Below are 12,321 nucleotides of genomic sequence, written 5' to 3' on the forward strand. Positions count from 1 at the left end.
TTTATCTGCATGCTTTCTGGACAGGGATAATTTGCAGGGGAGAACCTGGGAGAAAGCTGATGGCAGAAGGATGGTGGAGATATGCTATGCAAGGTCTTGCACGCTGCCTTACCTTGAGGGACAAAGGATCATGCCTACCCTACCCAAGCCATAGCCCTCTGGGAAGTCGTAGTCATAAGTTGTATGACTACACCCATGTGCATTTACAAGGCTGCTGCCAGCCCTTTGGGAGCCTGGAGGGAAAGTCTGAATGGCAGTAGCTGAAGCTTGACCCCGGTGTTCTGGATCCCTTCAGCATGCTGAGAAGAGATATGGTGTTGCTGGCTCCACTGTTGATCGAGCTCTACTTGCTGCCTGTCATGGTCTCATTCCCCTCAGCCTGCAGAGTCTGCCTGGGTACATGGTGGAAGGCTAATGAGACTGAGTAAGTCCTCCTGCTTCTGTTCACATCTGGGGTGTATGCAGGGGCTTGCTGGGTCCTGGAACCAGAGTTGACTTGAGGCTGCCTGGTAGTCTTAGTGTTTGTGCTCTTCTGAAAGCCTTTTGAGCCCCATACCTGGCCCTTCTTGTGCTATCACCTCTGTGCTGGCTCATGACTCAGTTTCCTTGCTGCTGGCAGCCAATTGAAATGTCCTTTAAATAAGCTGTAGCAGAGCTGGCACGTAACTAAGCAGATGAGGTGTCTGCTGGATCTACTCAAGGTCCTTGGGTCTGTTACATATGTCACAGTCCTCCAGAGGGTAAGAAGGACCAAAAGCGCTCCAGGACTTGGGAGAATTTGAATATCCATCAAGGTAGAAAGCTATTTATGCTTGCACTGCACATTCTCTTTGAACAGAGTTTAATTGTATTTGAACATAATTTAGTTTCCAGTGTAGTGTTTTCATTTTGAGTTAATTTTTATCCACTATAAACAAGGTAAGGGGAAAACAAGAGGATTAGGAAGGCTCAGTGGGAGCAGAGCTGGCTGGCTGTGCATGGGAACCCACAGCTGGAATGGGGTAGGGAAGTGCTGCAAGGAGCACAGAAAGCTGTGCATGGCTGTGCCTGAGGAGGTCCAGAGAGTATGGCTGAAGCAATTAGACTGCGCAGGTCAGAGGTAAGGGGTTGTTAGCAGAGGGGGGGCAGGAGGGTTTGTACTGTTTGCACAGCAGTGGGTGAAACCAAGCCAGCTCTTACCTTTTCCTTAACGCTCCAGAAGTTCATTTGTTTTTCTTCTTTTTTCAGAGGAGACGTAGGCAAGAGAATGATTATTGTGAATCAAGAGAGGTGTCATGGAGAAGTGCCTGTGAGAGCTTGATCTACTGTATTTACAGGAAGGCTAATGCAACACACCAGTAGTTGGTGCTGCACATTGCTACTTCAATGTGCTGGGAGGGGAGAAGTTACATTCCATGTGTACAAACTTTGTTGTACAACAGGAACACAGACATGACCAAAGGACTTGTGTACTTGCTTTGGACTTCAGTTGTCACTTGTCTAAGCACTATAAGCCAGCATCTTGCAGGACTCTGTCTCAGGGAAAAATCAGTGATATGGCACAGACTGTAGGTAAATCTTTTTTCCTTCCATCTGTCCATTTTTTTTTTCCCCTGGGGGGCAGGGTAATTGTTAATTTTCTGCAGGAAAGACCTTCTTCTGATCTTCCCAGTCCTCCCTTCTTTCCATGGAGTATTATTGTTCACTGATTATTGCTTGAAATACTGATAGAGAGGTTAGTGCAGGTTCTCACAATTCTTGCAACATCTTATTTTTAAAGATGCATCACAGTATGAAAATGATACAGTCACCTCCAGAAAACCAAAGAGCGCAGAGGGAAAACATAGGGTGCTGGGGAATAATGCTGCCAATGGTCTCCTGCAGTGTTGGTACTAACATGATACAGGAGATGGCCAGCCAGAGGGCAAGGTGCAGTAAGTGCTTTACAGCTCATGCTTTTTTGCCAGCTCTGCATTTGCTGAACTATGTTCACCTTTCTCTTGCGAGCTTTCCTCGCAGGCTGGTGTCTTAGTTCCACACAAGCAGAGCTAATGCAGAGATGACACATCTGCTTGTCCAAGCTTATGAACCCTGAGACTCTCCTGAGTTATTGCAGCTAGTCAGCTTACTCTGAATGTAAAAAACAGATTCCTGCAAGGGATTTGTAGTTCAGAATTTTTCTCCTTAATTTATTTTTCTTTAAATTTAGGGACTTTTGGCTATTTCACTGTCAGGAAATGCTAGAGGACTACCTCAAATAATTTGTTCAGATCTCGAGGGCCCTGGGGGTTATGGAAAGTTCTTGCTACAGACTCTCTACCAACTCTGGGAGACATCTGTTCTGCATTCTGAATGCATTTTCCCAACAGAGTTTGTTTTAATAAAATCATCACTTTCTCTGCAGTTAAAAAATCCAGTGCAATAAAGGGTTTTGACTACCTTAAAAACTTGTTGACCCCTGGTTAATGAGGAAATTAAAAAGCAGAGTGTAGCATCATTTGTCTAAGCCTGTCCTTCCAGAAACTTCTCTGATGATCGTAATATGGCAGTTAACCAGAACTGAAGCTCTGAGAAGAGATGTGTTCAATGTTACCTGTACTACTTGCTTTCTTGTTGATGCTTTGTTGTAGTTTCTGTTTCAAATCCAAAGTTTGAGCTGTGGAATTTGACTAGCATGTATACTGAATGAGTCTACTAAAGCAAAGTACTCTGAAATACAAGGTGAAATCAAACTGTTAATTTTATTTTTTTTTTAATTTATGACACGTTTTTCCTTGGTTGTATTCAAGCCCCCAAATGGCTTTTCCTTCTTTGTAATACATACTCGAAGTCTTGATGAGACTTAGTCCATGTGAGTCCTATGTGTACAGTCAAGTTGTTCTCTGCTGAATTAGAAAAGCAGGATAACCTAAGAAAGTGCTCAGGATTGGATGATGTGTCCTTTCACCTCAATGAAGGCGACAAGGCTGTAGCTGCTGCCCATGTTCAGCTATGGTGTCCTTGTATGTGAGAAGTAAGCAGGAAAAGGAGTTTGCATGAATGTGGTGAAGAGTGCCTTCACTGTCTTGGAGAGAAAATGTTACCCTGTCCTGGAACTGCGTGGTAAGATTTGATTTTAATGGTAACTGGTCTACCATCTTGGAAAAAAGGGAAGATGTTGGAAGCTTCATCCCATCCAATTTCCTTCTTGGAATACTTTCTCAGTTTTCAGGCACCTACAGTTCCTCTTGACAGTCATATGACTTTAAATTCTAGATAGGTATTCCGCTATCCCAGGAAGGATTGTTTCTCCTGTGTTTCCAAGTGGATAACATGCGACTCCTGAGTTGTGCTTTCAGGTAAAAGCTTCAAGGCAGATGCTGTTACAGTGTTTTAAAAGTTAGCTACCTCTGAAGCGGATTTGTGGCACTGTGGGATGTCTCACAGTGTGCATGGGAGAAGGTGATGTGTATTTCCAGGTCTACTACTTACATCCCAATTCAATAGCTGCTTGACAGCTTTGCCTGGCTTTTCTCTCCTCTGGTGAACAAGACAACCCATGTGATTTTTGATCATATGGAAGAAGCACAGAAGCTTTATTTAGTAGGGGACCTGATTGCCCCCTCTTCAGCAGATCAGAGTGTTTGGGTTTTAGAACCAAAGAAAGCGGAATGCACAGAGCAATAAATATTCTCAACCTTAATCTGCATTTTGTGTAAGATGAATTTACAAAAAAGTCCAATAAATTACTAAGGTGTTCTTGTCCCACCCTCTCTCATAGACTGCATGAGTACCATATGGACTCTGCTTTCTGCTGTTTCTTCAGATTGTCTTTTTGTCTATGCTAGTGGCAGAAGGGAACTGCAAATTGTATAGTTTTGATTTGACTCCTGGCACACTTTGTGCTCTCTCTTGCTCTCTTAATCTGCTGTCTTTTATTTTGGTCCCAGCTGAGCAACTTGGACTCCTTTAAGCAAAATTGGATTTTCATTTTTCTTTTCTGGAAGAGGTGTAGAAAATGTTTTCTTCCCAGCAATGCCACAGCCGGCTGCTTTCTGCTTCACTGGACCCTTACTTATCACTCAAGCTGCCTCTTTAGTTTTTGCAAACAAATTGGACACCTGTTCTTTAGCCAGGACTGTGAGCATTATGGATTTAACTCAGATTTATGGTGCATTTAAGCTTCTGGAAGTTCCTTTAAGTCAGCCAAGCTCCCGTGACAATGCTGATCCGTGGGGAACAGAAAAACTAATTGTTGTGAGTGTGCTCGAGGTAGAAGGTGAAATATTTCAGCCCTGGTAGAGAATCTTTTGTCTTTGTCAAATTGTGCATGGAAACTGAGTTATCTAGTAAGGAAGTCCAGCAATGCCCAGCTGGGGTTGTAGCTGTTAATTCCAACAAATTGTTAGGGAAGATGCAATCATAGAAGTGTGGGAGTTAAAAGAGCTTAGGGTATCCAGTACTGCTCCCTGTGTAGAGGCATGATCTAACAAGATTCAAATCATTCCTTGTTATGGGAGAAGCAGACAAATCTTGAAGTCAGGATGAAGGGAAGCCATAACTTATCTGACGCAACAGCAGGAAGTATAGAGGATGAAAGTGATTTTGAAAGATTTGTTAACTGATGGAAATACATTTAAATAAAAAAAAAGAACAAGAGTCAGTCCTGTTTTGCTTGTGTTATAAAGCTACTTTAAGGCCTACCTTCTTATTGCAATATGGAATTTTCACAGACCATTGTGTCAAACTGAAAATTTGCATTCTCCTTTTTAATGTTTCTAGTCATAATAGGCCTCAATGCATGGGCATTCCAGGCTCTGGAGCAGTAATGGCTGGAATCCATTACACTCTTTGATGAAAAGAATAGTCTAACTGAAAGGTGTGGTTTAAGGGACCTACTGAGAAGCAACAGGTCCTGCACAATGCCTGTGGTGCAGCTGCTTTCAGATAAAAGGTTCATTCCCTGGCTTCCTTATCTTACTGATAAAAGCATGTCAGTTACTTATCTTTGTCTTGCCAAAATCAGGCATTATCCTTCTCTTGGGATGAATCAGGAGAGAGGATTAAGTGTCAAGTTGCTTTAATCTTCAGGATGTGTTCAGATATCATAAGGATAGGAAATATCTGAAAGCCAGTATGAATCAGAGCAGGATCTTCATCTCATGTGATTCCTTGTGGGAGAAGAGTGTAGTTACTCCCCGTCTTTCCTAGTGAGATTACTAACATTTGAAACTATACGGCATATCTGCCCACCAATATCTGGCCTTTGTGTAGAGCTTTCCCTTTTCACGGGCTACAGTGAGACAAAATATGCAAAGATGTTTTAGATTTCATTAGTCACACTAGTTTATTCAAACATCCCTTTTGCATAAGAAACCAAGGCTTGCACTGATCTCTGGGAAAGAATGCGCTCACAGCTTGGAAAAACAGTCTGCGCAAATGGCACTGCTGCTCTGCAGAGGTCAGCAGCTTTGGTGCAGGAAAGGGGGCCCAGCTGTAGATTTTGGTGACATTATTTGCAATTCAATCCCATACAGTCCCCTTTTAGGAGAACAATTCACTAAATACGGAGTTGTTCTTTTTCCTAATTCACCATATAATTCACCTCCCGATTTCAATTAAGAAGCAATCTGTTTGTGACTGCAAGCTGCATTTGTTTAGAAGTACAAAATCATCCTTTGCTTCAGCAAAGACTGCATCCCTTAATTCTGGTGGTGAATGACTGGTTAGGGTTTCCTTTAAATGGAGTGGCATGTTGTGTGAAGAATAGCAAACTTTGGGAGAGTGAAAAGTCCTGGGGACCTAAAATTTAACTGAGAAGCAACTTTTGTTGAGCTTGGGCTTAAGGAAGTGAGGAGGACTGGGCATGAAAGAAAACAAAGGGAAATGTTAGGATGGGACATTGAAGCTGGAAAAGAGTGATAGAGTTCAGAGCAATCTATCTTGTTGAATCAGGCTGGTTCCTGTTCACACATCTAGTGGCTTTTGTCCAGTCAAGTTCTGCTACATTATGCACTTCCTTTGAGAGACAATCCCCTGATTTAGTGAGTCTCTTGGACCACAATGATTTAACCTATAGTCAGCTGAGAGTCTGGATATTTTATTTTCCCGTTTCATTTTATTGCTGTCTTCCATCATCTGTTTCCTGATCTTTTAATTAGTTCTAGTAATATAATGTTGGAGAGGTAGAATTGGAAGGAGTATATCTAATAATATATTTTGAAGAGACAGAATTAGAGTTCTTCTCAGCCCTTTTCCCAGGTATCATAGATGTTGACCTGTGTAAAGGGCCAGTGAAACCTAGTCACCCCTTCCCTCCCCTTAAGAGCAGGATGTGACATCCCTGTCCTTGCCTACTTGGAGGGACTGGAGATGGATTTGCAAGAAGCCAGTTCCAGAGCAAGAGGAATGTTTTCCAGCTGGCAAAGCGAGACTTGCAAGGCTGGAAGGATTCCATCTCTCTTGAAAGTGGGACACCTCTCTTGGAGCTTCTACAGAGCATCCAGAAGTGCTGTACGCATAACAGTACTCTGTTCTGTATTTGGTAGTTGATCATGTTCTTCCTGCTTTACCTTGCCACCAAGACTGAAAATTGCTGGTACTTTTTCAGAAATCGGCCCATTCAGCTTCCCTTCTCACATAGGTATCCTCAATAGCAAAAATGGGATGGAGGGAGGGTGACAACAATGATGGTGCCAGAGCCACCTTCTTAAGTCTGTGGATGTAGTCTCAAAGCCCATTTAATTTGTTATCCATCTTGCTGCCTTGTATATTATGCTCTCTCACCCTAGGCATGATTTTTTGAGTTTTTCTTCCTACTGGAAGAAATTGGTAACTGGAAGAAAAATGGTAATTGTGGAGAGCTTTCCTGCCAAAGATATGCTGGGCTGGTTTTCTGTGTTGGTTCTGTGTTCAGTGGCTTGCTTACAAAGCTTCTATACTGCCTACAGCTCTTCAGCTTTGGTATTCCCAAGCTGATCTTTGCAGAATGGAAAAATTTCCCTAGAAGAAATGCTTTGCCTTTTCACTACATGGGGAAAAGTAAAGCACAGGATGGTAACAAACTGCAAGACATCCCTGTAGGCTGGGAAGAAATCCAGGGAAAGAGCCCTGTTTTATCAGGTTGCTAGTTACTGCTCCTGTAGGAGGTATAGCAGCCAGTTTCTGAGGCCAGCAGACCCACAGATGACCTCGCTGCCATCTGTTGTCCTTCCTATGTCAGAGCTATGCCAACATACAACATGAAATCTGTTGTTTTTCTTTTGCAGGAGGCCTGGGAGAACAGTCTTTTGAGCCAAGTGAGAACACCACCTCAACCGATAGTAAAAAAGCAGTTAAAACGGGTAATGTGGTACCCCACCCAGACCTTTGGGTATCTTTTATTTACTTTTTTTATTCCCTGTAAAACAAACCTTTGTCCTGTGCATGGGTGTGTGCCTGCATGCCTGGGAGACTAGCTGTTCCCAGGCATCTTCATTTACTGCTGTTTATGAACTCTCTGCAAGGGTGAATTTGCCTTTTGTGATGTGGAGGGTTGACCTCAGCCAGCAGCCAAACATCCATGCTTGAGCTCACTGGCTTTCCACCTCCACCAGTGGGATGGGGTAAAGAACAGAAAGAGAAAAAGCAAGACAATATTAATGACACTTTAATTAGTAAAGGAAATAGGGGGCAAAAAGTCCAGAAGTCCCCAAACAAAGTGATGTAAAAGCACTCACTCACCCTCTCCCAGAAACAGAACGATGTCCGGCTAGCTTACGAGCAATGGCTCAATGGCTACCTTAGAAGACAATCCTGCAGTTCTTATTGCTGAGTATGATGTCAAATGGAATGGAATATCCTTTTGGCCCATCTGGGTCTGTTGTTATAGCTGCATCCTATCCCGTTTCTTGCTTGCTTAAAGAAGTAAAGATGACTTAGAAGACTGATTTATTTTTTTTTTTTAAAAAAAAGAGCCTTGATGTTGTGCAAGCACATCAGCAATAGCTAGGACATGCATGTTGTTAGCACTATTTTAGCTGCAAATTCCAAACAGCATCATGTGGGGCTGCTATCTATGAAAGAACTTAACTCCATCCCACCCAGACCAGTACATGTAGGTGGCCATGAGTGTGGCTGGGCCTGTTAAAACCATTTTACTCCAGAGCGGAGTTTGTAGTACTACCTGTCTGCTTCTTGCTGCTGGAATATTTCGTCTAAGCTGTTTTGTACTTCTGTTCACCTGAAGCTGTGATATCACCTGTGCAAAGTCTTGCAATTGGTTTCTCTTACTCTTGTAGGGAAGGTATTGCTTACAGGAACAGTCTCAACTTGTGATATCACAGGTATTTGCGCAGTGTTGCCCTGTTGATGTTTACAACCCACTGTGTTTCCCCCCTCGTAGGTCATCAAGGCAGAGACCAAACAGCACTTCAGTCTGCAGCAGGGGTGTGTGTGTCTGCATTAATGAGTGCTATGTTCATAGCCCAGTGCTGCATTCCCATGTCACAGCTGCTCTTATCTCCCAAACCTCCGTCAGGCCTTAAGTAATGGCACAGTTGGCAAGAACTCTCAAGAAAGATACTTATGTCAGTGCTTGTCTGACTGTTTCCCAGACAAATGAGGCTGAGACGCCTGAGTGAATTTCAGAGAACATCAGGGAGTGTTCTGTGATATGCTGCAGATTTGGAGTGCTACCTGGGTTGTATTCACTGTATGGAGTCTCAGATCCGTAGGTGGTTTGTGGAAACCTCTGAGGTTGGTGATGTTCATCATGGAGGGAGGAGGGAATGGATTTTGGAAAGAATCTCAATTGTGTTAGGCTTAGCAACAATACTAGTCTGTTAAAGAGATTATGCCCACGTAGACTAAGTACTGGAAAATCTGCCTGGCTTTATCTTCCATCGAGGAAACCGGGAAACCTTCATGTGTGCAACATGGCAGTGATTGAAATCTTCTTAAAGCATTCTGTCTAGGTTTCTTCTATCTCCTGGTGATATTACACCTGCTGCCATCTTCCTTTCAGTCAGGTTTCTTTAAGGGCCCAGCAAGTATAAGCAATAAAAAGAAGAATATTTTAGGAGGTAAGGTGTCAAGAATTAGGACTGCTGCTAAGAATTCATCTAAGAGGTTGTATTGTTGGTGAGGAATGGAAACATTGTGCTACAGAAAGGCAGATCTTGCAGAACTTCTATCACACAACATGCAGGAAAGCACTGGGGAGATGACTCTTCATTTGTCTTTGCTGGTAGGAGCTGTCAGTGTGCAAATTCACAGGGATCTGTGGCAGCTTGTGGAGCAGTTTCTGACTGGGAGACAAATATCTACTAGACCATTTCTTTCTTAAGACCCTTTCCCTTCTTCCAGCTGTGGTCTTTTAAATGACCCAGCAGTCCTTTGTGGGATAGGTGAGTGTAAAGAAGGGGAGGACAATTCTTATTCCGTTACGGTAACCCTCCCTCAACATTGAAGGATCTAGCAGCTGGTTTGGGCATGGAACAATTTCTGAAAGAGTGCAGCTAGCATGCTGGAGCTGGAGATAAATGGAACAAAAGACAAGTTATTGCTTTATCCTGCAGCTGAGGGTATGACCTCCAGTGGGATGGGCAGAGCTGTATGAGGCAGGAGGAAGGGTTTGAAGTTCATTACTTTCTTCTCTCTGTACTACCTTAATTTCCTTCCTATTGTTAAGGTTGAGGGGATCAAAACAGTAATGGTTTACTCACCCATGTTTCTGCTGAAGGGATGAATGGGAGAAGAGGTTCTCAGTAGCACATCTAAATTTGAGAGAAAGAGTTCAGTGGGGCTTGTTTTTCGTAACCCAGCAACCCATGGCCCTTACTTGAGAATCAAAGTTGTAGCTGGTCTTGTTGATTTCCATACGAAATACCACAACTGCAGCTTAGATCATTCCTCCTGGAGCTTCAGAAAGGCCTGCCAGCACAAAGGAGCCACTGCCAGCAGTGCTGCTTTTTCAGGTGAGAAAGGAGTTCCTGGTGATGTGATTTTTTAGACCAGTGCTCTCTGCCACTGTAGCAACGCCTGTACTCTTATTTCTTTGCCCAAGTATATTTGATGGGACAGCTTGGTGATATACTGGTGAAGAACATCTAAGAACCACAACTTATCAAATCCTTAAAGATGGTAGTTTAAAAGAAAAAAAGGTAGAATAAGGCTGTTTTGAAGTTCAGACTCTCCCATAGCACAGCAAACATGAGGTGAACAGCCAGGAGTGAAAGGAGTTTTCTCCTGTGTCAGTCCCAGTCCCACACTGTATCAAAAGTGCAAATCTTGTAGGCGACTGCTACCCAAGCACGTGGCAGCAGCATAGATACAAGGCAAGGTACAGGGACTGCCTGGGAGCATGATTTAATCTTCATTCAATCTCTGTTTTTTTGGCCAGTACTGAGCACCACACAGCAGATCTAATGAGAAATCTGTTCTGTTTTTCCTCTTGCATTTTTACGTCCTTTCATTAAAATGTTCAGCATAGAGATTTGCACTGAGATTAGAATGCACCAGCTTTGCCAGCCCCGAGCATCCCTTCTCCAGCACTGTGTGATCCATATGTTTTTCCATATCATTTGACATCTGGCATGTGAAAACAAAAAATTACGTGTAATACCTTTCATCCTTAAGTGTAGGTTTCAGTGAAAGCGGCCCATCTCCTTTTTCAAAGGCCTCCTTGATGTGTTATTCTTACTATTGTAAAGCCAGCCCTGCCAAGATAAGCCTTTCACTGCAGATCTGAATGAGTGTAGCACATCGAGAAAATGAAGGAATATTTGGATTTGTTTGACCTCCATCCTCATGCTACTCTTAAAAGAAGTGCTGTGTCCCTGTCTCTGAAGTCGCTATTCGGTAAAGCGAGGTGATGGATACAGCAGGGGTGATCCTTCACGCGTTTCCGAGAGAGTATATTCTTGTAATGTGCAGTGATTCTGTACAAAAAGAGGGGCTAGGTTTTCAGAGACTAACTGTTTCCAACTTCCAAACAAATCACTGGCAAATCTGGCTATGGCTTCTGGCTTGAATTAACATCTTGCCTTTTCTGTTTTTCTGTTTTCTGAAGGTCTAGGGTATATACCTGAGGTCTGTACCTGGAACTAAAGAGGATTTAAACAGTGTTGCCACTCTGTCTTGCAGACGGCAAGCAGAACGCAACACTTGTGAGGAGCCTGAAGAAGAAGGAATATAAAGATGAGTCTGGGATGGATGCACGCTCCTCTCCCAGAGTGCGCAGGGCAACCACATCCAGGGCTGAGAGGATCTGGCCAGGGGGAGTCATCCCCTATGTGATTGGAGGAAATTTTACTGGTCAGTAGTGAAAATATTGCTCTGTTTGCTCAGGGGTGTCTCAAAATACGTGGGAGATCTCTGGAGCAGTTTTCTCACAAACAACCTGTGTTTTTGAGAGCCTTTTTCCAGACACATGGTGGTGGGCAATGGGGTTGTGCAAGGAACTGTGTACCATAAAAGCCTGAGACTAAAGTGTATGGAGAAATAATTCTTTGTTCGGAATTCAAGAAATAACTGAGTGACTTGGCTGCTTTCTTGATTGCTTCAGGGACTAACATCTGTAAACTGCAGTCACATCTTGTGTTTCCAAAAAAGGACCTTCTGTGCAGTTGGAAGAGCAGGGCAGTTTGATAACCACTTCTGTATAGTGTGGTTTTGCTTCCCTAGTCCTCCTCCTCCTGCCAGCTTAGGGCAATCCTCATGATCTGTTTAGTAAGTTAAACAAGACCCTTTACCATACTTGCACTAAACTGCTGCCAGGAGTGTGTGGAGCCTTAGTGGAAGGGTCTGTTCTCCTTCTCCTCATACTAAAGGAGGGGTTCATGCACCCTAGTAGGCTATTGCAGAGCCTGCTAGTCGCAGGTGTCTCATGCATTTGTCAGAGAACAGCTCCCACATCCTTCAGAGTCTGAGGGAGTCTTCTCTACGTTGTGTGTGTCCCACTGCTATAACCACACAGAGTATGTAATGCCATCCTTCTCTTTGGGTGACTGTGAGAAGCAGCTCTCGTAATAGCTCTGTTTTATATTCAGCTTGGTGCTTTGCCTTAGTTTAATATCCTCCTGGAACTTGTCTATTCCATGTGCTTTTTTGATGTACTTCTGACCTTTAGCCCTTCTTTAGTCCTTCTTGAGAGTGGCAGCTTACTCTGTAGACATGTGTACACAAAAGCTGCATGTTTTGTTCTGGAGCACAACTTTCTAGCTGACTGTATGACTGTTCTTGGTGCAGCTGAGTGACCACTGCAGGTATCCCATATCCTGGGAGAGATAAAATGCTGTCACCTACCTTCTTGGTAGTATGAGCAAGGTGTAATACCTTTCTTCCCGAGTGTCTCTCTGATAAAAGTCCTGAGCTGTTCCTGAA

The 12,321-nt window shown here is 43.4% G+C and overlaps 1 protein-coding gene across 14 annotated transcripts in view; it reads left to right on the forward strand.

The window, feature by feature from the left end:
* TLL2 (tolloid like 2) overlaps positions 1–12,321 on the forward strand; it is a 128,049-nt gene that overhangs the window by 38,042 nt on the left and 77,686 nt on the right. For 9 of the 14 annotated variants that reach the window (XM_052676960.1, XM_052676958.1, XM_052676957.1 and 6 more), the window contains 2 exons: positions 7,227–7,301; positions 11,083–11,253. In XM_052676960.1, coding sequence (XP_052532920.1) covers positions 7,227–7,301; positions 11,083–11,253 — 246 coding nt within the window. Of the gene's footprint in view, positions 1–947; positions 1,100–7,226; positions 7,331–9,761; positions 9,915–11,082; positions 11,254–12,321 lie in introns of those variants that run through there. The other 5 variants (XM_052676971.1, XM_052676970.1, XM_052676969.1 and 2 more) reach the window with 5 other exon arrangements.

This window comes from Tympanuchus pallidicinctus, unplaced genomic scaffold, assembly GCF_026119805.1.
Source record: "Tympanuchus pallidicinctus isolate F22 unplaced genomic scaffold, pur_lepc_1.0 scaffold16, whole genome shotgun sequence".
Lineage (NCBI taxonomy): Eukaryota > Metazoa > Chordata > Aves > Galliformes > Phasianidae > Tympanuchus > Tympanuchus pallidicinctus.